The sequence below is a fragment of the Engystomops pustulosus genome, chromosome 4 (genome assembly GCF_040894005.1).
Source record: "Engystomops pustulosus chromosome 4, aEngPut4.maternal, whole genome shotgun sequence".
In the NCBI taxonomy this organism is placed as follows: Eukaryota; Metazoa; Chordata; class Amphibia; order Anura; family Leptodactylidae; genus Engystomops; species Engystomops pustulosus.
Window position 1 is genome coordinate 22,270,979 of NC_092414.1, and position 27,177 is coordinate 22,298,155.

The 27,177-nt window shown below is 46.5% G+C and overlaps 1 protein-coding gene across 2 annotated transcripts; it reads left to right on the top strand.

Moving 5' to 3' along the window:
* Window positions 1-2,369: 2,369 nt before the first annotated feature.
* On the top strand, window positions 2,370-26,953 carry RNF145 (ring finger protein 145). Of its 2 annotated transcripts, none has more exons than XM_072145483.1 (11): window positions 2,370-2,630; window positions 5,063-5,278; window positions 7,489-7,597; window positions 7,970-8,061; window positions 10,627-10,862; window positions 11,165-11,340; window positions 20,431-20,571; window positions 21,174-21,356; window positions 21,436-21,583; window positions 23,850-24,206; window positions 25,234-26,953. In XM_072145483.1, exons 2-11 carry the CDS (start codon window positions 5,089-5,091, stop codon window positions 25,657-25,659), a joined length of 2,058 nt encoding a protein of 685 aa, XP_072001584.1. In that variant the 5' UTR covers window positions 2,370-2,630; window positions 5,063-5,088; the 3' UTR covers window positions 25,660-26,953. The 2 variants fall into 2 exon arrangements, with proteins under 2 accessions (XP_072001584.1, XP_072001583.1); XM_072145482.1 differs by having other exon boundaries at window positions 2,370-2,608; window positions 25,234-26,952.
* The last annotated feature ends 224 nt before the right edge of the window (window positions 26,954-27,177 follow it).

Sequence of the window (27,177 nt, forward strand, 5' to 3'; positions counted from 1 at the left end):
GTGCGTGTTATCCCTGTACTGTGACATCACTGTGTGTATTATCCCTGTACTGTGACATCACTGTGTGTATCATCCCTGTACTGTGACATCACTGTGCGTGTTATCACTGTACTGTGACATCACTGTGCGTGTTATCCCTGTACTGTGACATCACTGTGTGTATTATCCCTGTACTGTGACATCACTGTATGTATTATCTCTGTACTGTGACATTACTGTGTGTATTATCTCTGTACTGTGACATCACTGTGTGTATTATCCCTGTACTGTGACATCACTGTATGTATTATCCCTGTACTGTGACATCACTGTGTGTATTATCTCTGTACTGTGACATCACTGTGTGTATTATCCCTGTACTGTGACATCGCTGTGTGTATTATCCCTGTACTGTGACATCACTGTGTGTATCATCCCTGTACTGTGACATCACTGTGCGTGTTATCCCTGTACTGTGACATCACTGTGTGTATTATCCCTGTACTGTGACATCACTGTGTGTATCATCCCTGTACTGTGACATCACTGTGCGTGTTATCCCTGTACTGTGACATCACTGTGCTTGTTATCCCTGTACTGTGACATCACTGTGTGTATTATCTCTGTACTGTGACATTACTGTATGTATTATCTCTGTACTGTGACATCACTGTGTGTATTATCCCTGTACTGTGACATCACTGTGTGTATTATCCCTGTACTGTGACATCACTGTATGTATTATCTCTGTACTGTGACATTACTGTGTGTATTATCCCTGTACTGTGACATCGCTGTGTGTATTATCCCTGTACTGTGACATCACTGTGTGTATCATCCCTGTACTGTGACATCACTGTGCGTGTTATCCCTGTACTGTGACATCACTGTGTGTATTATCCCTGTACTGTGACATCACTGTGTGTATCATCCCTGTACTGTGACATCACTGTGCGTGTTATCACTGTACTGTGACATCACTGTGCGTGTTATCCCTGTACTGTGACATCACTGTGTGTATTATCCCTGTACTGTGACATCACTGTATGTATTATCTCTGTACTGTGACATTACTGTGTGTATTATCTCTGTACTGTGACATCACTGTGTGTATTATCCCTGTACTGTGACATCACTGTATGTATTATCCCTGTACTGTGACATCACTGTGTGTATTATCTCTGTACTGTGACATCACTGTGTGTATTATCCCTGTACTGTGACATCGCTGTGTGTATTATCCCTGTACTGTGACATCACTGTGTGTATCATCCCTGTACTGTGACATCACTGTGCGTGTTATCCCTGTACTGTGACATCACTGTGTGTATTATCCCTGTACTGTGACATCACTGTGTGTATCATCCCTGTACTGTGACATCACTGTGCGTGTTATCCCTGTACTGTGACATCACTGTGCGTGTTATCCCTGTACTGTGACATCACTGTGTGTATTATCCCTGTACTGTGACATCACTGTATGTATTATCTCTGTACTGTGACATTACTGTGTGTATTATCTCTGTACTGTGACATCACTGTGTGTATTATCCCTGTACTGTGACATCACTGTGTGTATTATCCATGTACTGTGACATCACTGTGTGTATTATCCCTGTACTGTGACATCACTGTGTGTATTATCCCTGTACTGTGACATCACTGTATGTATTATCTCTGTACATGACCAATCACACCATCACATTTTCACGTCTCCTACATTAAAAGTAGAGAAAAATCTGTTGACCCGTTTGTTTTTTTTTTTTTTTTTTTGCAACATTACAAAATTGTTGTTTGCATTTTTGTACCAAGAAAATACTTCGTACCATTTAAAAAAAAAATCTTGTTGTGTAAAATATCCCAATCGCAAGATCATTGTTATTATTTCACGATATTGAGAGCAGGAAAAATAATAGTCAGAAATATTTTATTTTTTGGGTGGATTTGGAGCTCAAACCCGATAAACCCTTTCAAATCTATGAGATAAATACCATATATCTATGAGTGCGGCCATATAAAATACTCTATATGAATCACCTAAAGCTCAGGGGGAAAAATTTCTGTCAAAAAGTAAAAAATGTAGAGTTTTTAAAAGGGAAAAAAAACGCCAAGAAAGTGAAAATTGTCTTATGGGGAGATGAAGAGACAACTCTGAGCGCATAATGACTTTTTTTATGTTCTACGCAGGATAACATTGAAATTATTTTTAGTCAGAATTAATTAGAACCCAATTTAAAGGGTTTATAATTAGATAGGGCCATGCGCATGCGCAGCACGCGCTTCTCCGCTCTTGTCAGCCTGACGCACGCCTTTGGCTCCGGGTGCCAGTATGTGGGCGGGGCCGGTCGGAGTGACGGGCCGCGCAGGCGCAGTGCAGCTGCTGTTTGTTATTGTGGGCGGGTTGCGGGCCGTCTGTGGATGTGCAGTGCGCGAGCGGCCCGGGGGATCAGCGCTGCCGCCGGAAATCCGTGACAGAGACCAGCGCGGCGGAGGGACAGCACCGGGAGGCGCCAGCGACACAGCGCGGCCGGGCGTCAGCAGGGGGCGCTGTGCTGTGCGCGACGCGGGCGGAGAGTGGGCCGCAGGCCTCGGCTATGGATCCCAGGAGACACTGAGGAGACGCAGACAGGTAGAGAATGGTGACAGGAGAGGTGAGGGTAACATGGGGCTGCACTACTGAGGGGCTCTGGGGGCTGCGCTGCTGAGGGGCTCTGGGGGCTGCGCTGCTGAGGGGCTCTGGGGGCTGCACTACTGAGGGGCTCTGGGGGCTGCACTGCTGAGGGGCTCTGGGGGCTGCACTGCTGAGGGGCTCTGGGGGCTGCACTGCTGAGGGGCTCTGGGGGATGCGCTGCTGAGGGGCTCTGGGGGCTGCGCTGCTGAGGGGCTCTGGGGGCTGCGCTGCTGAGGGGCTCTGGGGGCTGCGCTGCTGAGGGGCTCTGGGGGCTGCGCTGCTGAGGGGCTCTGGGGGCTGCGCTGCTGAGGGGCTCTGGGGGCTGCGCTGCTGAGGGGCTCTGGGGGCTGCGCTGCTGAGGGGCTCTGGGGGCTGCGCTGCTGAGGGGCTCTGGGGGCTGCGCTGCTGAGGGGCTCTGGGGGCTGCGCTGCTGAGGGGCTCTGGGGGCTGCGCTGCTGAGGGGCTCTGGGGGCTGCGCTGCTGAGGGGCTCTGGGGGCTGCGCTGCTGAGGGGCTGGAAAGGGGGCCTGGCCGCTGAGGGGCTGGAAAGGGGGCCTGGCCGCTGAGGGGCTGGAAAGGGGGCCTGGCCGCTGAGGGGCTGGAAAGGGGGCCTGGCCGCTGAGGGGCTGGAAAGGGGGCCTGGCCGCTGAGGGGCTGGAAAGGGGGCCTGGCCGCTGAGGGGCTGGAAAGGGGGCCTGGCCGCTGAGGGGCTGGAAAGGGGGCCTGGCCGCTGAGGGGCTGGAAAGGGGGCCTGGCAGCGGGCACTAGTACCAGGGCGGCCCCTGCCAGTCACAGGAGGCTCTATACACCTGGTAGGTATAGGAGAAGATACCTCCAACATATGGAGGAACCCCCTGACCCTGCGTGTGACATATAGATGAGGGATTTGCGCCCCCCCCCCCCCCCCCGCTGACCCTGCATGTGACATATAGATGAGGGATCCCCCCCCCCCCCCCGACCCTGCGTGTGACATATAGAAGACCCCAAACGTATACAAAAACACCCCTGGCCCTGTGTGTGACATATATGTGGCATTAAGAGGAAGACCCTTGACATTTAAGAGATCCCCTTCCTCTGTGTGTGACCTATAGAAAAGTGACAGGACCCCCCCCCCCCCCCAATTCTGCGTGTGACATACAGGAGAAATCCCCTGTCCCTGTGTATAAATAGGAGAAGCTCTTTCCTTGCATCTGTGTGGGTTATTGATATTTGGAGGGGCTTGGGTTTCTTGTATACAGTGATGGAGGGATCTGCTCTGACCTGTGTGTGACATATGGAGAGGTATTCCCTCCTCCCCCATGACCCTGTGCTTGACCTCACTGGTGTGATAGCTTCACAGGTCCCTGATACGTGTGTGTATATACATATACAACTGTAGGGTTTGTTCTGGTTTTATGCAGTTTTTACAGCCGTACATGACGTCCTGTGTGATGTCAGACATTTACCTCCCATCACAATGTTTCTACACAGTTTTGTTACTTTTTATTTACATTAAAAGTTATAGATGTATAAAAAGTAGCAAAAATAGTTTAAAACATTGTTACTCCCCCTCCAGCAGGAGGTCCACATTAGCAAAAGGTAAGGCAGCTGTATATCGAAGACACAGGGCGAACCCATATCCTCTCCCCTGCGCCCACCCCGGGCCCTGTCCGGTGGTGTAGCCTGCGCCCACCCCATACATAGTGATGCAGATTGCACCCGTCGTGATTGAAATCTCCTACTATTTGCTTTCTGTGGCTTTAATCTTCTGCCCTTCTCATGTTGGATCGGGTAAACCTGACGATTATATAACCGCTGAGTTGGCAGCTTGTGCTCCGTCTATTAGGAGCAAGCGTCAGAGATCGCCAGGTCTCGCACCCTCCTGTACTATTCTCCACTTTCAGTCGTTGGATGTGACTTTCCTGCCTCATAGATCTCTGGCAACAACTACTGAAACTTACTGAAGGGGTTTCCCCTACTAACACCTACCCCCTATATGCAGGATATAGTCTGTCTCAGAGGTTGGGGGGGGTCTCTATTACAGGGCGTTAGTAGCGAGGTCTCCATCAGTGCTATATCCTTGGTAAACGCGTTCAGCACTGCTACATCTGAGGTGATCCTCTGATGCTTTGTGCGGTGACAAAGGCTTCCTTATCTCTGTCATGCAGGAGCCGGGCACCGTCCTGGCGAGACGCTTCTTCTATAACGTCTCTGTATTAGGTAATATCGAGGCGGCAGCTGGCGCTGAGCCACAGCAAAAAATGTCCAATTCAAGACTCGGACAAGTGTGCAGGTGTTTCCAATGAGGCAAAAGGAATTAGCTGCTATGTATATGACACATTAGCTTACAGGTTAGGTGACATATCTATGAAATCTTGTATTGTCTTGTGGGATAATTAACCCTTTCTTGTGCTTTTTTTTTTTTTTTTAATAGATTGGATTTTATTCAGATTAAAGGGAATGAACATGGGCGCAAAAGAGAAGCTCGAGGCCATGCTGAACGTGGCGCTACGGGTGCCCAGCATCATGCTGCTAGATGTCTTGTACCGGTGGGACGTCAGCTCCTTCTTCCAGCACATCCAAAGAAGTAACCTCAACAACAACCCTCTCTTCCAGTACAAGTACCTGGCACTCAACATGCATTATGTCGGTAAGTCATCCCTTCCCAAGTGAGCGCCGAGCTACCAGTTTATCTCTTCTGAGCTTCTGATAGGAGCCCTGACATAAGGAGAAAGCTCAAGGGCGCTAAATGAATGGCGTATCCATAGGGTAGTTAGATATGAGATTGGCAGAGGGGGTGACACCTGTCCCCACTAGTTGCACAGATCCAGATCTGTCCACTGTGTAGCTGACACTGCTGGCAGCTCAGCGGTCAGCTGGACTTTTAGGATGTCGAGTGTCAGACTCATGTTGGTTTAGTATATTAATAGCCTTTACTAGGGGAATATATAGGGACCATGCTGAATGTGACACACTGTGCTGTCACCAGAAAAAAAAATTATGGAGAGAGGAGGGGTGAGGAGGTCTCTCTCAGCATTCTGCCTAATGAAATCTTATGTCAGCAGAGGAAAGACTTCTGCACAGTGTAACAGCCTGTGAACCTTCAGCAAAGAGGGGCTTCGCTAACCACCACAGGAGCCCTTTAGGCTCATTAGCATAAGTTGATTTTAGAAGGAAGGAGGCCTTGGATCACAAGTATAAGAAGATTACCACAGTCAATGTGCCTGGATCTGTGTCCCTGCTTTATCAGGCTTGATTTTGAAGGTAGATTGCAATTACAGCTGGCTACTGGCACCACTAGATGGCGCTAACCGAAGACAGATTTATAACGTTGCTGACGCATGTTTATGATGCTGAATATTGTAGCTCTGCCCACCCATTAACGTCAATGGTGGCACTGTTTTGAGCTTGGGTGTTGACTTCACAATCGTGTCATTATTTGCCATCCCTGGTGGGCACCATTGTGGGGCACAGGTTTACAGTTCCTTTCATCTTCACCTATAAGATAATACCACGGTGTTCAGTCTGGTCTACATAGATGTGCATAAAGGTCTCTTGTAACATTCTGCAGAGAGTTAATATTTCATCTAGATGACTGTACATGTCACAACATTGAGCAAAGCTCCTATACACTCATTTCTGATTGTTTGGGGTCCATCCACAGGGACCCCCGTCAATCTAAAAACGGGGACAGTAAGTTTCCTGTGGTGAATAGGATTTTTCTATCCTCTAGAAATTGAGCTCTCGGTTACTGATCGCTCCTCTCTATGTGACATACGAATCTGAAGCTTACACTGGCAGCCAAGGAAATTATTACTGCAGATCATGGACAGGTCATAGACGTCATTGTCACTGTCTCCATGGACAACACGTGGGCCGCCTGTAATTTATTGACTGACTACAGGGGAAATACCTGGGAACTGATTGACTTGAGATTCCTTTTTTTCTGGCTTCATATCAGTTCTGTAAATCACAGTGTGGAATATATCATATGCAGGGGAAGTGACTACGGCGGGTACTGTGCCCGCACCGCAGCCTCTGCACGCTGCCTCAGCCTCTGCACGCTGCCTCAGCCCCTGTGTGGGCGCCTCAGCCCCTGTGTGGGCGCCTCAGCCCCTGTGTGGGCGCCTCAGCCCCTGTGTGGGCGCCTCAGCCCCTGTGTGGGCGCCTCAGCCCCTGTGCGCCGCCCTGTACCGATCTACATTTTGCTCTGCACCATAGACTATTTGGATTTGCTGTAACTTCCATCATCTGAGTTTTCTGGAATCCATGTGATCACAGCTGCATTAGCTGCCATCAATCCTGGAAAAATGTTTTCCCCCTTTTACTGAAATGCGGATGTCACCAAACCACAGGCGCCTTCCTCACACTCCAGTCTGTTTGCTTATTTCAAGTTTCCACTCCTCGGCAGACTTCAATAAAGGCCAAAAAGTTCTTCCAGGCCGTCATGTGACTTCTCTAGGAAGAAAGATGTGTTTCTGTGCTTGAGGTTTATGAGCCGGGATGTTATAAGAAAACAGCAGGACTTGGTGTTAAAAGGGGATTATATAAGGGGCTTGGAGGCGGACATTTATCAGGCTGCAGTAGCTCAGTATGGCCACTACATTCTAGATGGAGCTACATCCACTGTAGAGCTAGGAGAATCCTGCAGTAGTGGTGTGTGTGTGTTAGATGGCGCTTTATCATGTACCTTAAAATAGAACAGGCACCGGAGAGCTAGAAGTTTTATGACGCTGTAGACTTTGCACGGTTATTTTGGTGGATGTCATCTGTCTTGCAGGTCAGCGTCTGCTGACTCGACACATGTAGTATCGATCATTCCTGATTATCCCGGTCACATTGTCCTCTTTCTCCCTGCAGGTTATATCCTGAGTGTTGTACTTCTGACTTTACCTCGACAGCACCTCACTAAGCTGTACCTCTACGTCGTCACCGCGTTACTGCTGTATACTGGACACCAGATCTCAAGGTGAGGACCACCCCGGTGCCCCAGAAGTGGTGCCATTCAATAACGTTGTACTGATCAAAATTATACATTATTGCGATTAATAAAATATCCAAACTCTTGCACTAAACCAACTAGGCAGACGCTGCAGTTGTTCTGGACTGCAACATCTGAAGGGTTACATACCTGGGTTCTGATCCGAGGTGTCTTGACCCTGCTCCATTGGCTCATTCTCATGTCAGATAGAACTAGTATTGGGATGGGGTCAACAACACCTCACGCCAACCTCATCTGTCATAATAAAGCATAGAAGAAGGTCTTGGTCTTAGTGACCTCTTCATATATGACACTGTAAACACGTTTCTGGACCCTTACAGTTTGGATTTTGTCTTTCAGGGACTATGTTCGCAGTGAGCTGGAGTCTGGCTACGAGGGTCCTATGCATCTCGAGCCTTTGTCGATGAACAGGTTCATATCGGCGCTAGTAGGTAAGTGACGTCTAGTTGGTAGATCATAGTGGTGTATAGATGTAATACACATAGTGAGTGGTGGTCTCTCTTATTGTCTATGAGAGTTGAAAAAATAGCCAAAGCTTTATCTCACTTCTAAGTGGTAGCAACACGGTATATGGACCTAAGTGTTTGAGATAGGTGAGACGCACATCTATCATCACACATTTACATCATCATTAGATGGGAACACCCCTTTAATACATAAATGCTCCATAATGTAGGATCTATGAAGGCTGAGCCCTCCTCATACAGACTGGGTGTTTTCCTGCATTATGCAGCAAACACCTAGCAGTAACACTTTTGATCTGTGCTGGCAACAATCACACAGTTTAAAGCTGGTGGAGAAATTTTATAACCCCGGTGGTGCGTGGGTGACAGATCATTGCTCCCCGTTGGCGTCACTGGGAGCGACGATCTGTGGCCATGATAGCCTGGAGTGCTTACAAGGCAGACATTGTCATTTTAAGTAGATCTGTTACAGTGTGCAGGTGGCGCATTGTAACAGATCATCAGTAAATCCACCATATAGTGCAATAAAGCTGTACTGTAGTATATGGTAGGAACGATAAGGTTCCCTAGGAATAAAGTACCATAGGGGGGCTGCAAATACAGTAAAAATTTTAGACTAAATTAAAAAAAAAATTAAAAAATGCAAATCTCCCCTTTCCCTAGAACCGATAATAAAAAATAAACCAATAAAATCATTAACATGTTGGGTATCGCCACATCCTAAAATCCTGATCTATCAATATATAAAAGCGGTTATTCCCAGTGGTGTACCCCATAACATAAGATACAGCCCAAATGTTGGAAAGTCTCAATGCCGGTTTTAATTTTCAAGATCTATTTGAACATAATGAAACCTATATAAACTTAGGTTTCACAGACAATAAAGTGGAGGTGTCATTTGGAGCGCACCGAGAAATCCGTAAAAACAGAGACCTCAAGTAAAAGGTGAAAATGCGTTTTTTTTTTCTCATCAATTTTGCTGCATTTGGGGAATTTTTTTTTCCAGCTTCCCAGTACACGGCATGGAGTATTAAATACTGTCACTAGGAAGCACATTCATTATGCAAAAAAAACAAGCCTATATACAGCTCTGTGCATGGAAAAATAAAAAGAAATTTGGATTTTTGAAATGGAAACTCCAAAATGAAAAAAGGCTGCATACTTAAAGGGGTTGTCCGAGTTTAAAAAAAAATATATATATGTGGCCGGGAGTGGGGTTACTAAAACAATAAAGCTGTACTTACCTCCCAGTGCCCTCCCGTATCCAGCGCTGCTGTCGCTCCGGGCCGGGGGCCATGTAAACAAACATGGCCGCCGGAGCAGCGCTGGACTCAGCTTCCGGCCGGCCGTGGCCGGGTACGCCTATCCGTCCCTATACACTGCATTGTGTATGGGGACCGGAAGGTTGTCGCATCCGGCCGGAAGCTGAATCCAGCGCTGCTCCGGCGGCCATGTTTGTTTACATGGCCCCCGGACCGGAGCGACAGCAGCGCTGGATACGGGAGGGCACCGGGAGGTAAGTACAGCTTTATTGTTTTAGGCAGCCCGCTCCCGGCCACATATAATTTTTTTTTTAAACTCGGACAACCCCTTTAAGGGGTTGTACCAAGTTTGCATAGGTGAGGAGGACCTTTATCCATCTGAAGATCAGGGGTCCCCTTCTCATTAATGGTTGAATTAAAATAGGAATATTGGAAAAGGCATAGCACAGCACTCAAATATCTTTGGCACTCATAGGCAGTGATTGTGAGTGGCAGAGATACCCGAGCGTTGTGCTCAGCAAGCTCCCATATTATTGAATGAAGCATCAGGAGCCATGCTTGTTCTACCACTGGTTAATGAGAACGTGACCCCACAATCTCTGGATTGCTGGGAGCCCCATTCTTGTGATCGGTGTTGCTCCCAGCAGTCAGACCCCCACCAATCCACCTATCCTATGCATAGGGGATAACGTGCAAACTTTATACAACTCCCTTTAAGCAAAAGATTTGTTCCCACGGTCTTTCATTTCTGCAGCTCCACATCCTGGAAGGTTTTTCGGTGTATACAGTGTCACTAGATTGATCTTGTAAACTGAGCTCGTGCTGTGGTTGTAAACCGGTTTCGTGACGTTACACTCAGCACTAATGCGACCCGATCATCTGACTATGCCCTCTCATTTCCTGAAACACTAAAATCGATAGCTTATATAATTTTTAAAAAATCGTTAATTTTTTTTAATAAAATGTAATGGATTCCTATCCTAGAATTTAAATTTTCATATTAAGAAAATGCTTCTGTATTTTGGTTACGTATTTGTGGCGCCCCCTGGTGTTTTGTTTTACTATGAGAACACCCACCTGATGTATCCAGCGCTGAGGGTCTAGTAGTTGTACCCCCCTTACCCTAGCAAGGAAATGACTCCTCTATCCCATACATATATATTATACTTGGACTGTATAAGCTGATTAGGAATTAGTCTATGTTTGGGCGCCATTCTCTGGCCCCCGGTGTGTAACATGTTTGGTCATTGGTGACATTATTACGTTGCAGGGCAGCTGGTTGTCTGTACCCTGTGCTCCTGCGTGATGAAGACCAAGCAGATCTGGCTGTTCTCCGCTCACATGCTCCCCCTGCTGGCCCGGCTCTGCCTTGTCCCCATTGAGACCATTGTCGTCATTAACAAGTTTGCCATGATCTTCACGGGTCTGGAAGTGCTGTACTTCTTGGCATCCAACCTGCTGGTGCCCTTTAATCTCGCCAAGTCTGCGTACAGGGAGCTTGTTCAGGTAAAAAAAAAAAACGCTGATGTCCTTGGAAAACCCTGACTATTGACTTTTGACCTTAAAGGGATTTTCTATGATATGGATAAATGATCAATCACACCTCCACCAGTTACCTAGCATAGACCTTGCCCAGAAAATCCCTTAAAGAGCTGTCGTAGGACAATTTCATTGTCCGAAAGCTTGAATAAGCCCCATTTACTTCTTCTGATATCTTCAGTTCACCTCCCCTTGCTTCTGATACTACAACTCTCAGCATTACAGCTGTACTGTTACTGATGCTATAAGCCATTTGTTCTCTATCGCAGGTGGTGGAAGTCTACGGCCTCCTCGCCCTGGGGATGTCTCTCTGGAATCAGCTGGTGGTCCCGGTTCTGTTCATGGTGTTCTGGCTGGTGCTGTTTGCGCTTCAGATCTACACGTACTTCAGTACACGCGACCAGCCCACCTCCCGCGAGAGGCTGCTCTTCCTCTTTCTCACCAGGTATGTTAGGAATTAGGCATCCAGGGGCTGGTGTGTAAGTGCGTCATCCTATCCGGGCTGAGCAATGAAGCAGAACATCATCAGGGCTCAGCAACCAAATGACTGGAGAGAGACTCAAATCCTGAGAGTGAAGTGACTGCAGCCATATTTATAGGGGTTCTCCAGTCTCTACATATGTTATACCTATGCAAAGGATAGGGGTCGCAGTGGTGGGACCACAAGGGATTACGTTAACGGGGGTCTATTGTACGCCCAATGTGTCCCAAATGAATAAGGTGGCAGTTCCGAAGTACAATGCTGCTCCATTCAGTCTGTAGCACTGATGACGGTAGTGAAGTACTGTGCTCGCCTCCCTCCAGCATTGTTATAGAGATGTGTAGAGCAGCTGCTCTCTTCATTTGGGGTACAACAGACTTTATTCTTGTCATGTGTGGGGGTCCCTTCATTGGTTAGAAAGTTCTGTGATATGTTTGTTCTTATTTATACACCACCTGGGGCCAATGTTTTTTTTTTAAAAATAGCAATCCCAGACAACCCCTTTAATATGTAGTAGAAACTAACTTCATTCATTCACTTCATGTCACTTCGTTATAGGAACTAAGCTCTGGTGTGTTTGATGACAACCTAGCAGAATTGTGAATGCAGCTCTGGATTGCAGACTGATCACATGTAGTCTCCATCACATACAGCCAATCTTCCTGTGTACTGATATTCAGGTCAACAGAACGGTGTCGGGTCTTCTTGATGTCACTGCTCCTCGCTGTCAGGACACTGTATATACTTGTGTATAAGCAGAATTCTTCAGCCCCAGCTCGGCTTATATACCTGTGTTTAAAAAATAAACTTGCCTACTCACCTTCCCATGCTCCTTGCAGCTCCTCTTTCTTCTTTTTGCATGTAACAGCTGGCAGAGATGTGTCCTGTCCATACGTTCTGCCCGCTGACTCGCACTATGATGCGGGGTCGTCGCCGCTGATGACATCATTGTGTGAGCCGACGGGCAGAGTGCACAGGCGCGTCTCTGTCCGCTCTGTTATATGCAAAAAGGCAGAAGAGCCGCGCAGAGAACAGGGGAGTATGTACCTTTTTTTTTTTTTTTTTTTTTAAATATATACGCCATTTGGCTGCAGGGCATTTCATCAGGGAGGGGGCTGGCTGCTTGGGGCATTTCATTAGTAGGGGGAACTGTTTGTAGGGGGCATTTCATTAGTAGAGGTGGGTGGCTGCATGGGGCATTTCATCCATGGGGGGAGGGAGCTGACTGCATGGAGCAATTCATCAGTGGGGGTGGAGGGGGCTGTCTGTAGGGGGCATTTCATCAGTGGGGGTGGAGGGGGCTGTCTGTAGGGGGCATTTCATCAGTGGGGGTGGAGGGGGCTGTCTGTAGGGAGCATTTCATCAGTGGGGGTGGAGGGGGCTGGCTGCATGGGGCATTTCATCAGTGGGAGGGGGAGCTGGCTGTAGGGGGGAGGGAGCTGTCTCTAGGGGTAATTTCATCAGTGGTGGGGGTGGCTGCATGGGGCATTTCATCAGTGGTGGAGGGGGCTGGCTGCATGGGGCATTTCATCAGGGAGGGGGCTGGCTGCTTGGGGCATTTCATTAGTAGGGGGAACTGTCTGTAGGGGGCATTTCATTAGTAGAGGTGGGTGGCTGCATGGGGCATTTCATCCATGGGGGGAGGGAGCTGACTGCATGGAGCAATTCATCAGTGGGGGTGGAGGGGGCTGTCTGTAGGGGGCATTTCATCAGTGGGGGTGGAGGGGGCTGTCTGTAGGGGGCATTTCATCAGTGGGGGTGGAGGGGGCTGTCTGTAGGGAGCATTTCATCAGTGGGGGTGGAGGGGGCTGGCTGCATGGGGCATTTCATCAGGGGGGGGAGTGGGCTGGCTGCATGGGGCATTTCATCAGTGGGAGGGGGAGCTGGCTGTAGGGGGGAGGGAGCTGTCTCTAGGGGTAATTTCATCAGTGGTGGGGGTGGCTGCATGGGGCATTTCATCAGTGGTGGAGGGGGCTGGCTGCATGGGGCATTTCATCAGTGGGGGAGGGCGCTGGCTGCATGGGGCATTTCATCAATGGTGAGGGGTGGCTACATGGGGCATTTCATCAGTGAGGGGGAGGGACTGGCTGCATGGGGCATTTCACCAGTGGGGGAGGCTGTGACCAATGCATTTCCCACCCTAGGCTTATCCTTGAGTTTTCAGTTATTTGTGGCAAAATTAGGGACCACGGCATGTATTCGGGTATATAGTGTAGCCAGCCTTGTATTTCCATGGGTTATTGTAGGGCGCGGCTGATGCAGAGCAGATAACACCAGTGACCTGTCAGACACAGACCTCAGATCCAGGCCTGGAATGCTGCTCCATCACACGACTCAACATCCATTCATTGCCTTGGAAAGCTTCTCACATTCCAGAGATATCCTGCCCATAAATCCAGGGGTGTGCAGGGGTTAATTATCCTATGAGAAATTATCTGGTGAATCCGGAAGCTGCATGGGTGATGCACCCGGGGCCATTGATCTAGTTATGTTATAGGATTGTTCAGCTTTTTACGTGCTATGGATTTTTAATATTTTGTTTTAACCCCTTAAGGACACAGATTATTATTACCTTATGGACACGGCCCCATTTTTCAGATCTGACATGTGTCAACTTAAATTGTAATAACTATGAAACACTTTAGTATGCGAAGTGGATTGAGATTGTGTTTTGGTTTAGTTTTTGTGACATTGTTGTATTTTGTGACTTAGTTTTTAGTTGAACCATTTTAGGGATATATTTAGAATTTATTTACGAAAAAAATAGCAAAAACTTGTAAAATTTTGCCATTTAAAACATATAAAACTCTTATTATTTTTGAACCAATCGTCATACCACAAGAATTACTTAATAAATAACATTCGCTATATGTCAGGGCAGTGAAGGAGTTAATTGTATGTGGTGTGCAAGTGATTTATGGTGTGGTGGGTCACTGGGTATCTGATCTCTATCATATACTGATACTGGGAGTTCAGCCGGGAGAGCCTGCTTTCTGCATTGATTGGTCAGTCTAAACCAGGGGTCTCAAACTCGCGGCCCGCGGGCCAACTGCGGCCCGCGGGACAATATTTTGCGGCCCCCTACCTAAAGTGGGCGATTCGGGCGTCCATTAACGCCCGAATCGCCCACTAGCAAAATAAATCGCGCCTGTCTCTTTAAGACACAGGCGCGATTTATATGCGGAGCGACGCAGCGCCTTTCCGGCAGCTGCATCGCTCCGTTCTAAGCAGTGACACAGGCGTCATGACGTCACGGCGCCTGTGTCACTGTGCGGAGCTGCGGCTCACAGGAGAGCCGCGTGAAGACCGGAGCCGCGCCGAGGGAGCAGCTGCCTGCAGGTGAGTAGGATTTTATTATTTTTCATGTATTTTAATTAATTAAATGTGGCTAATAAGTGGTTGGGGAAGTGTTGTGTTATACTGGAAAGGGGGGGAGGACTGTATGTATTATATGGGACTAGAAAATGTTTAGTACGGGGGGGGACTCTATATATATCATATGGGGCCATAATTATTTTATAGTGGGGGGAATGATGGAATGCTATACATATTATTTGGGGCTATAATTATTTTATACTAGGGGGGGGTGCTGTATTTATTATATGGGGCCATAATTATTTTATACTGGAGGGGGGGATGCTATATATATTATTTGGGACTATAATTATTTTATACTGGGGGGGATTCAGTATATATTATATGAGGCCAGAATCATTTTATACTGGGGGGGGCTGTATATTTTATATATCACTAAGCTGGGGGGGGGCTGTATATTTTATATATCACTATATCACTAAGCTGGGGGGGCTGTATATGGGATACAGTATATTACTAAGCTGGGGGGGCTGTATATGGGGTACAGTATATTACTAAGCTGGGGGGATGTATATGGGATATAGTATATTACTAAGCTGTGGGGCTGTATATGGGGTACAGTATATTACTAAGCCGGGGGATGTATATGGGATACAGTATATTACTAAGCTGGGGGGCTGTATATCGGGTACAGTATATTACTAAGCTGGAGGCTGTATATGGGATACAGTATATTACTAAGCTGGGGGATGTATATGGGATACAGTATATTACTAAGCTGGGGGGATGTATATGGGGTACAGTATATTACTAAGCTGGGAGGGGACTGTATATTTGGGGCAAGATTTTATTTAAGCTGTAGGGGATCTGTATATGGGAGCTGTATAGAATTTAATTGGGGGGTGAATAACGAGGCCTTTAAATATATGAGAGCAGGGCTTTATAAAAATAAATTTATTATATATATATTCATATTATTTTGTATGCGCATTTTTTGTGGAAAACTTGATGCGGCCCAGCCTTACCCAGAATCTACCTCCAGCGGCCCCCAGGTAAATTGAGTTTGAGACCCCTGGTCTAAACTAACTGACCAATCCCAGTGATCACTTGAATCACTTCTATTCCTCCTCTGACATGTTGGCGAGAATGTTGGCTCTCATAAAAAACTTGACCTTTGATCCTGTCATCCTGCATTTTGTCAGGGTGACAGACAAGTCTTGAGGTTGCAGAGATTGATGGGGGGGGGGGCTTTTGGGGAAATTTTTTTTTATATTGTATCCCTAGTTAATTAGTACTAGGTAGAATAGTGAGTGTAACTCAGGATCAGTACAGGATAAGTAATGTCATGTATGTACACAGTGACTACACCAGCAGCAGAATAGTGAGTGCAGCTCTGGGGTATAATACAGGATGTAACTCAGGATCAGTACAGGATAAGTAATGTCATGTATGTACACAGTGACTGCACCAGCAGCAGAATAGTGAGTGCAGCTCTGGAGTATAATACAGGATGTAACTCAGGATCAGTACAGGATAAGTAATGTCATGTATGTACATGGTGACTGCACCAGCAGCAGAATAGTGAGTGCAGCTCTGGGGTATAATATAGGATGTAACTCAGGATCAGTACAGGATAAGTAATGTCATGTATGTACACAGTGACTGCACCAGCAGCAGAATAGTGAGTGCAGCTCTGGAGTATAATACAGGATGTAACTCAGGATCAGTACAGGATAAGTAATGTCATGTATGTACACAGTGACTGCACCAGCAGCAGAATAGTGAGTGCAGCTCTGGAGTATAATACAAGATGTAACTCAGGATCAGTACAGGATAAGTAATGTCATGTATGTACATGGTGACTGCACCAGCAGCAGAATAGTGAGTGCAGCTCTGGGGTATAATATAGGATGTAACTCAGGATCAGTACAGGATAAGTAATGTCATGTATGTACACAGTGACTGCACCAGCAGCAGAATAGTGAGTGCAGCTCTGGAGTATAATACAGGATGTAACTCAGGATCAGTACAGGATAAGTAATGTCATGTATGTGCACAGTGACTGCACCAGCAGCAGAATAGTGAGTGCAGCTCTGGTATAATACAGGATAAGTAATATTTCTGAATCTTATGGATTATATGTGGACATGACTCTGAGTTTCTCCTCCATGATCCTGTGCAGCACATCGGATCGCTGTGGTCTATGGTGATACTCTGCCACCTAGTGGTCTGTTCAGCAGTTGTTGTTTGAGACCTTGCAATGATTGATGTGATCCTTACTAGAAATCTTGCCTTTCCATCATGTTTCCCTGCACGGCTTGCGGATTCACAGAATCTTATCTTGTCTGCAGCCATAAATCCTTCCCCTCCGTGGTGTGGTCCTACATCCTGACAGTAAACAGTCCAGGTTTCCATGCGCTCCGTGCTCTACGTGACCCATTTACAGAACATTTATTTTCCACTTTGAAAATTCTGACATCTGACAAAACAGATGTGAGCGGATCAGAGCTGTCGTGCGAGTAGTGTAAGGAAGAAGGTCACGATGGTATCAATTATCTGGAAAGCCCCTTAAACCGAGAGAGGGGACAGTACAAGTGAGGGACATTGATGGTACTTTGATACCAACAACTTATCCCTTGGCTGGGGCATAGGAATGATGTTGTTGGGGGTCTGAACTGTTGCCAGATTTTTAAAGAACATAAGAAAAACACCCGGGGGTGAAAAAGTCCAGCTCACCCAAAAGGAGACAACCCCAGCTGCCCTGGTCTCGGCCTCGGTGCATGCTACCATCTCCAAGCTATAGGATCCATGCAACGCAAAAGGTAAGCAAAAGGTTCGGCACTCGGAAGAAGCCACCAGGATAAATAAAATGTAGTTTCTCTTTATTTCAGTCTCGGGAACATAACAGCTTTAGTGCATACGATCAACGCGTTTCGAGGCAGCGCGTCTTAGATCATGATGTAATAACACAAGTTGTGATGTCACAGGAGGAAACGCGTCCTGGGGACACCAGCAACATGGTGAATATACAACATATATTAAACATATTGTATATACTCGAGTATAAGCCCACCCAAGTATAAGCCGAGGCCCCTAATTTTACCACAAAAAACTGGGAAAACCTATTTACTCGAGTATAAGCCGAAGGTGGGAAATGCATTGAGCACAGCCTCCCCATTATATAGCCTGCCGGACCATGCCCCATAGTATATGGCCAGCACCTGCCCCCCAGTATATAGCCAACGCGTTTCGAGGCAGCGGGTCTTAGATCGTGATCTAATAACACAAGTTCGGCTGATTCATTTAAAACCACCTGTGTTGGTGATGTCACAGGAGGAAACGCGCCCTTCCTGCTAACTCCTCCTGGGGACACCAGCAACATGGAGAATATACAACATATATTAAACATACTATTATGTATTAAAAAAAAAATAAAAAATTCTCAACTACTTTGGAACATACTATACAAGTTATATACGAACCACAGAACAAGCCACTTCATGTCTCCAGCAAAAAATAGAATATAAAATCACATATTACCACTATATTTATCATCAAATTATCTCCACAAATGCAGTCTTGGTGAGGGTTATGATGCAAGATAAATGTACCTTGAAAATGCAGGAATTCCTTTAATTTGGTATGGCACACATAACCGAACATAAAAAACCAGATGTGAACCATTTTTAGAGACCAGTTCACACAGTGCTTGTGAAGTGACATAGTAGATCTTCCCTGTGCATTAATGATGATAGCGCCTCTAAACTGGGCAAATAGAACAATCTGAATGAACCTCCCAAAAACCTAAACGGGACCTATTCTATATCATTGATGTAGCATATGTTATTTTTTTTGTTGTTATTATTTATTGCTTATTATTTTTTATTATTATTATATCAAAATGCAACAAAAGCCCTATAATCATTCAAAGTAGAGACGAACAAAACCTCGTTTAGTCACATATTCACAACTCTGTATACATGTGGGCGCTTCCTAACCCAAAGAATGCCCCTATCATTTATCACAGTTTCCGTACGTGAGGATCATATCAGTTCTTCTATTTATCAGCGACTTCCCAACATTAATATCCAATAGGATTCACGGTTAAGGAGTTTCCTCTGAAGTGGCTTGTTCTGTGGTCCGTATATTCTGTACCTATAGGATTTGAGGAAAGCCCTTTTGAGGGCTAATCCTCACGTCCCTGCAAACTTTTATTCAGTATATATGTAAATTTCTGTACGCGGCTACTGGGGCGTGGAGTAGCCGGAGCGGAGGTTACACGTCGCGGCTACTCCACGCCCCGGTAGCCTTTTTTGTTTGGCCTACCAAAATCTTCTTCCTATGATTCTTCTGTATGCGCATGCGCAGAACAGCGGGCCCCCAGCTGCGCGGTCATCAATCCAAACCCGGAGCCACTGCGCATGCGCAGACGACAGGATCATCGGATGAGGGCGCACAGCTACGACGAGCTGCGCGCCAAAGATTTTGGTAGGAGGAACAAAAAGGCTACCGGGGGGTGGAGTAGCCCCGACGTGTGGCCTCAGCTCCGGCTACTCCGCGCCCCAGTAGCCGCGTACGGAAATTTACATATATACTGAATAAAAGTTTGCTAAAGATTGCAGGGACGTGAGGATTAGCCCTGAAAAGCGTTTTCCTCAAATCCTATAGGTCCACCTACCACCCGATCTACCTTTATAGGTAGATATGTGGTGGTAGGTTCCCTTTAATATATATTGTTGCTGGTGTCTCCAGGAGGAGTTACCAGGAAGGGCGCGTTTCCTCCTGTGACATCACCAACACAGGTGGTTTTAAATGAATCGGCCGAACTTGTGTTATTACATCATGATCTAAGACCCGCTGCCTCGAAACGCGTTGATCGTATGCACTAAAGCTGTTATGTTCCCGAGACTGAAATAAAGAGAAACGACATTTTATTTATCCTGGTGGCTTCTTCCGAGTGCCGAACCTTTTGCGTTACCAGATTGTATCCCATTAAACTAGTAGCCTCCTTCAGGAAGAGGATGAAATGTCCTTTCTAGAATCCCCTCTTCTAATTGAAAAGGTGTCTGAGAGCAGAACTGTTCTACTTGCCCATAACAACCAATCGGAGCTCATCTTTCAGCTGTGGGACAATGAAAGCTGAGCTCTGATTGGTTGCCATGGGCAACTAGAACAGTTCAGCTCTAAGACACTTGATAAATCTCCCCTTATGTCTTTAACCCCTTAAAGGGAACCTACCACCACAAATCGACCTATAAAGGTAGATTGGGTGGTAGGTGGATCCATAGGATGTGAGGATAGCTAAAACTCGCGTCCCTGCAATTTTTTAATAACTTTTATTCTACTAATATGTACATTTTGTAAAGAGGCTACTGGGGCGTGGAGTAGCCGGAGCTGAGGCCACATGGCGCGGCTACTCCACGCCCCAGTAGCCTCTTCGATCCTTCTAGCTGAAATCTTCGCATGCGCAGAACAACATGCCAGAGTCTGCGCGGTCACTGCTTCGAAGGTGGAGCTGCGCGTCGAAGATTTCGGGTAGGAGGATCGAAGAGGCTCCGGCTACTCCCCACCCCAGTAGCCTCTTTACAAAATTTACATATTAGTAGAATAAAGTTTTTGATCCTCGCTGTGTAAATGTTTATTTACCAAACACAAAAAAGGGAGAAAAAGTTTTGTAAACCTAAAAATTTTATGTAATGAAAATGTATGAATGTCATTTTGCCATTTCTGCTCTTGCAGTATTGCAGAGTGTTGCAGTACGCCATACTCCCTCCTGGGTCTCGTCTTCACCGTCTCCTTCGTGGCGCTGGGTGTGCTGACCCTCTGCAAGTTTTACCTTCAGGGATATCGTGCGTTTATGAACGACCCCGCGATGAACAGGTGAGTGTCTACTCCATCAGATCAGTGTCTCTGTACATGGATTGCTAAGGTCTGGTGTGGGTGATGCAATCATAGCCATCCATCAGATCAGTGTCTCTGTACATGGATTGCTAAGGTCTGGTGTGGGTGATGCAATCATAGCCATCCATCAGATCAGTGTCTCTGTACATGGATTGCTAAGGTCTTCTGATGGATGGCGAGAATCACATCATTCACACATCAGTGTCTCTGTCCATGGATTGCTAAGGTCTGGAGTGGATGATGCAGTGGTCGCCATCGATCAGATCATCTTCTCTGTACACGGATTGCTATGGTCTGGTGTGGATGATGTGATGATAGTCATCCATCAGATCAGTGTCTCTGTACATGGATTGCTAAGGTCTTGTGATGGATGGCGAGAATCACATCATCCGCACATCAATGTCTCTGTACATGGATTGTTATGGTCTGGTGTGGATGATGAGATCGTCGCCATTCATCAGATCACTGTCTCTGTACATGGATTGCTATGGTCTGGTGCGGATGATGTGATAGTCTCCATCAATCAGATCCATGTCTCTACATGGATTGCTCTGGTCTGACATTGTGTCTTTTCTCTCTAGGGGGATGACCGAGGGGGTGACTCTTCTGATCCTCGCTGTGCAGACGGGACTGATAGAGTTACAGGTGGTCCACCGCGCCTTCCTCCTCAGCATCATCCTCTTCATAGTGGTGGCCTCCATCCTGCAGTCCATGCTGGAGATCGCCGACCCCATCGTCCTGGCCCTAGGGGCTTCTCGAGACAAGTTAGTAGTGTTCTATGACGCTGACGTCTGGTGAGTCCTGAGCCCGGGGTTACACCTTATTTTGTGTCTCATCCCGCAGGAGTCTGTGGAAACATTTCCGAGCCGTCAGCCTCTGCTTGTTCCTCCTGGTTTTCCCTTCCTACATGGCCTACATGATCTGTCAGTTCTTCCACATGGATTTCTGGCTCCTGATCATCATCTCCAGCAGTATCCTCACTTCTCTGCAGGTAAAGGCGTCTGTAGTATCCTCCACATACATAAATCTTACTGACCTTGTGCTGCAATGCAGCTTTCTGAACTGATCGTCTCGGTTATGTCTGAAGGAAACATCAAGTCGTTCTTTTAACATGTCCTACGAAGAGGTTTACCTCCGGGTTAGGGCACATGGAGGTCAGGGTGGAGATCCCACACTTGGGATTATGTGTAGAAGAGTGAAGAATTCTTTCTCAGACATGTTGTTCTATTCTCTCTCACCTTGACAACTCATTCCCTATTTTGGTGCATTTAAAGGGGTCTTGTCAAACATTTAAAGTTATGCCTTATCCATAGGATGGGGAATAACAAGGTGATCAGTGAGGTTCCTACATCCAGGGCCTCCACCATTCACAAGAACAGGTACCCCCGCCATCTGGAGTATCGGGGGGGTTACATTCTCCTAATGACTCTCCCATAGTATTGAATTGAGCGGCAGGACACATACTCAACCTGCTACTCCATTCAATGCTATGGCAGCGTCAAAAAATGAGGAGTACTGTAGATCTCAGAGCGCTCTGCTCTTCAATTCCTGACACTCACATAGTATTGTATGGAACGTCAGGACACATGCCAAACCTGCAGCTCCACCTATCGCTGATAACCGAATCTCCAAATTGCTGGTGGTCCATTCCAGTGATCCATGGTGGGTCTTGACAGTCGGACCCTCACCAGTCACCTTGTTATCCCCCTATCCACAGCATTATACCGTGTTTCCCGGAAAATAAGACAGTGTCTTATTAATTTTTGCTCCTAAAGAGGCGCTAGGTCTTATTCTTAGGGGATGTCTTATTTTTCCATTAACGGAAACCTACCACTTGTAGTGGCAGGTTTCCGATGGCAATATCGGGCACCAGCTCAGGGTGAGCTGGTGCCGGAGCTTATTTTAGTTAGTGTTTTAAACCGCGGTATCAGGCAGGTACGCGCTCGGCGTTTACCGTGCACGCGGCTCTCATTCACTTCCTATGTAGCCGCGTGCACGGTAAGCGCCGAGCGCGTACCTGCCTGCGCCGGCTACAACGTTTAAAAAGTGTTTTAAACCGCGATACCGCGGTTTAAAACACTAACTAAAATAAGCTCCGGCACCAGCTCACCCTGAGCTGGTGCCCGATATTGCCATCGGAAACCTGCCACTACAAGTGGTAGGTTTCCTTTAACAAAAAAAAATCAACAACTTCTCCAACGTCCAAACTCTGAATTTCATGCTGAATTTCTTGTGACTCCATTTCTATTGGAATCATTGGCCCCAATCTCTCATGTTAGACAATCAAAGTTCTGTAACCCCGTCTAGTCCAGGTAGCTGCTTGTAGCACGTTTGCAGTGCAACAGTCAGTGATTTTATCCCATGATTTCTTCACTCTTGTCACAACCTCTTGCGTTATCTAAATGATCTACTAATACTAACGTATGGCTGTCGCTGGGTCATATTTTCAGGGGAGGCCTTATATTTCTAAGCTGAAAAAAAATTGTATTGGGTCTTATTTTTAGGGGTGTCTTATTTTTAGGGGAAACTGGGTAATAGTTGGTACAACCCCTTTAAGTTGTCCACGTGCAGAGAAGGGGTAGAACCTGGTTGCGGCTTTACCTTAAAATATTAAAGGCAATTTCCAGGAATTGGGCGCCATGGCAGGCATAATAGAAATTAGGTTATAGTTGACTTGCTCTTCTTCTTCTTCAGAAATGTAGATATTTTTGAGAATTTATTAAACAAGAAGAACTTTTTTTGATGTTACCAATTTGGCTGCAATGAAACAGAGTGAAAACTTTAAAGGCGTCTGAATACTTTCCATACCCACTGTATATAATGCATAGCTCATAGCTATGTATTATACATAGCTGGTGGAATAAATACTTAATTATCACTATTTCTGGAGTGCTGCTTCATCCTCTTTCATCGTTTGCATCTGGTGGGTCGTGTCGGACCCTTTGTGAAGACCTGCACCTGACTCTTACATGGTGCCGTTCCAACATTTCTTTCTTTGCCTAATACATAGCTCAGCTTTCTACTATAAGGAAGCTTCATAAATGCGTCGTATCTTGCAAGAACTGGGTCTCCTCATTCCTGTATTGTGACAGCACATGTGTGTCTCCAAGTTTTATAGGAGCTCCTGTATGTACGAGACTGTGCAGATTGTAATGTAACCTTCCTGACACCATATCTTAAGGCTTCTCCCTCTTGTAGGTGCTGGATATGTATATGAAGGCCTGAACTTTTGTAACATGCCCTCTCCCCCTCCCCAGGTACTGGGCACCCTCTTCATCTACGTCCTCTTCATGATTGAGGAATTCCGCAAGGAGCCTGTGGAAAACATGGATGACGTTATTTACTATGTGAACGGCACATATCGACTGCTGGAGTTCTTGGTGGCCCTGTGCGTGGTGGCGTATGGGGTCTCCGAGACTGTGTTTGGGGAGTGGACTGTAATGGGATCCATGATCATCTTCATCCACTCCTACTATAACGTCTGGCTGCGGGCTCAGCTTGGATGGAAGAGTTTTCTCCTGCGCAGGGATGCAGTGAACAAGATCAAGTCCCTGCCCATCGCCACCACCGAACAGCTGGAGCAACACAATGACATCTGTTCTATATGTTACCAGGTGGGTGCTACCTGTGTGTGGGTCCATACAGATTACAGTCCTAATCTGTGGAGTGTGATCTCTGAGCCCCATTAAGGGTCCTGTACAGGGGTTATCCAGGGATTATGAAAGCTCATTGAGTGATGTTTCTAACACATTTAATTACCTCTTCTTGGGTGATATGGGGTTAAAATAATTCATCTGGTCTGAGGGGCCTGGAAGCGGGGGGGGCCTCTGCACCGCCGGGCCTGGAAGCGGGGGGGGCCTCTGCACCGCCGGGCCTGGAAGCGGGGGGGGCCTTTGCGCTGGCCGGCCTGGTCGCTCCATCACTGGGCTACATGGTCTCTTCCCCCCCCATATTCAGATTGTCATTGCATCAAGTGACCTGGGGCTAGATTGATGGTGCTGTACTGAATACTACCATCCCCCTCGGTCACATTTGCTGTTATATTTTTGGCAATTTTTGTACATCCCTGCTGTTACTGAGGGTGCTGGATGTCTTCAGTACAGCAGCATCTATTCGGTTGAGTTTTATATATATATACCAGACTAACATGAGAAGGGTCCTCCAACCATCACTAGATTGGCACTAATAGGAGCATGTAGTATTTGGCTGCTGTGTGCATGCCTGACCAGCGCTCTGTCCTGCGATGAATGGAGCGCTAGTCGCACTTGTATACCTTCAGGGACTACAGAGGAGCCACGGTCGGAGGGGGTCCTATCTGTCGGTCCTGTCCCATCAGTTCATTCATCACTTTCAGAGCATCATGTCTGTGTGTCGTTTCCTACTAACCTTTTGGATCAGACGGAGGGGAACCTTCTCATGACGTGATCCGGTGCTGCACTATTCTTAATGTGGAGTCCACGTCTAAGTTGTTCATTTCCGTACGTCTGCTCTATAATAGGAGTCACTGAAAGACCCCCTAGGACTTTAATGGGGTCAGTCTGTGCAGGGTGATGGCTGTGATGCATGTGACATATGTATTATGTAACCACAATTTTTTCATGATGAACGAGCTTATGACCCCATTACTTTGTGTCTTTGCAGGACATGAACTCGGCCGTCATCACCCCCTGCAGCCATTTTTTCCATGCCGGATGCCTTAAGAAGTGGCTCTACGTGCAGGAGACTTGTCCCTTGTGTCACTGCCAGTTAAAATCGCTGTCTCAGCAGACGGTGGCAGAGTCTGGAACTACTGTCAACCCTCCGCCCGATGGCCGCGCAGCCAATCCGCCACCGGAAACTACAGGGATGGGGGGCGACGCGGCTCCTGCGGAAACGGGACCCGAGCAGAGCCGCGCAGAGTCCGCTCAGAACAGAGACGCACAGTCACCACAATATACAGAGACTGAGCCCATAGGGGACAGTGTACACAGAGACACAGGGGGGCTGGAGTGCGGGGCGGAGCTCGCGAGGATTTCGGATGCCGAAGTCTTCGGACAGGGGAGAGCTGAGGTTTGTGGGGGGATGTGATGGTGACCTCTTGCCTGCCCGGACTTTTCATTTCCAAGCCAAACCCCATCCTGGCCTCACGCGGCATCCTGCAGATCCCGGAGAGAGAAGACGACGTGCGCACTGACACTCATCAAAGTGTATGCAAAGTTTTTTTGTTTTTTGTTTTTTTGGTATCGAAAGAAGAGGTGCAAATTCATCAGAATAATCCCCTCGACCCCTTTGCCAGCCACTGCCAATGGACCGAGAGCTGCTTACGCTGGTGGGTGCTTTCCATGGTGCCGGAATTTAATTTTTATATTTTTTCAATTTTTTTTTTTTATTATTTTTTTTTTTTTTCTGGTTCTCAATTATTGTGGGAGAATTTTTTCCGAGCAATCGGTGTTTACACAGACAAAAATCACAGTTTTAAATTACATATTTTTTTTTGCAATTTTTTTTTTTTTTAATTTGGACAATTACCTTCAAGCATGGGGGGAGGGTCGACTGTGCCAGTGTGAAACCTAAAAAAAAAAAGGGAGGCTGCACGCTTGCATGCTCACTTGCTCGCACTCAAGATAAACACAATCTGGGAAAATTACAAAAGTAAAAAAAAAAATTTGGGGCGTCAAAGGGATTTCGGATGATGGACCCTGTGAGATTTTTTTTTTTTTTTTTTTTTTAAATTTTCATTTTTTCGGTAGTATTGCGTCGCAGGTCGGTTTTCCCCGCCCTCCTTTATATGAAGTATAATTGGAGCTCAGGTGATCATGTGACTATGGGATGAGCTCCGCTGCACAGAACAAGGGGGGGCGTACGCGCGAATCCCGAGCCTGCGATTTTATTCCGAAACAATCCAGTGTTATACCATGGCGATATTTGCACTTTTTGGATATGAGTACATCCCTAGAATTGTACGATCAAAGTCCGCAAATGCCATCGTTTAAAAAGGCTTTTCGGTAGAGCTAGCACTTTGATATATTTTTGTTATTTTTATTTTTTTTTTGCCGGTTTTGTGTTAAAAAAAAAAACTTTTTACATTTGATTACGGCTTTAGATGGAAGAAAAAAAAAAACTATGAAAAAGACAAAAAAAAAAAAAAAACCTTTTTTATGTGAATTTTGATATGAAATAATAATAAAAAAAATATACGAAAAAAAAGCATTAATTTATACTAGTATACAATGGCTATAACGGGAGGTTGCGCTGCCAATCTCGCCACGTGACTTTTTTTTATTTGCTTTTTTTTTTTTTTATTTTAATTTTTTTTTTTCTTTTTTTTGTTAGTGGTACATTTGGATGTAGACTGACAGACATAGCTGAATGTCTTAATAAATTCTATTTAAACATGGCGCAGTCCTCCTCCCGCTCGGCGGATTGTCTCCCTTCTCTTGTCCTCTGGTATGTGTTTGCCTTACAGGAAGCCGAGTGCAACAGAGACCAAGATGGAGCAGTAAGTAACCTGTTATACTGGGCCGGTTCTGTCCAAATCTACTCAACAAGTTGTTACAGCAGAAGTGGGAAACAACCAAATTAAACCATCAGCTCCTCAGGGAGGGG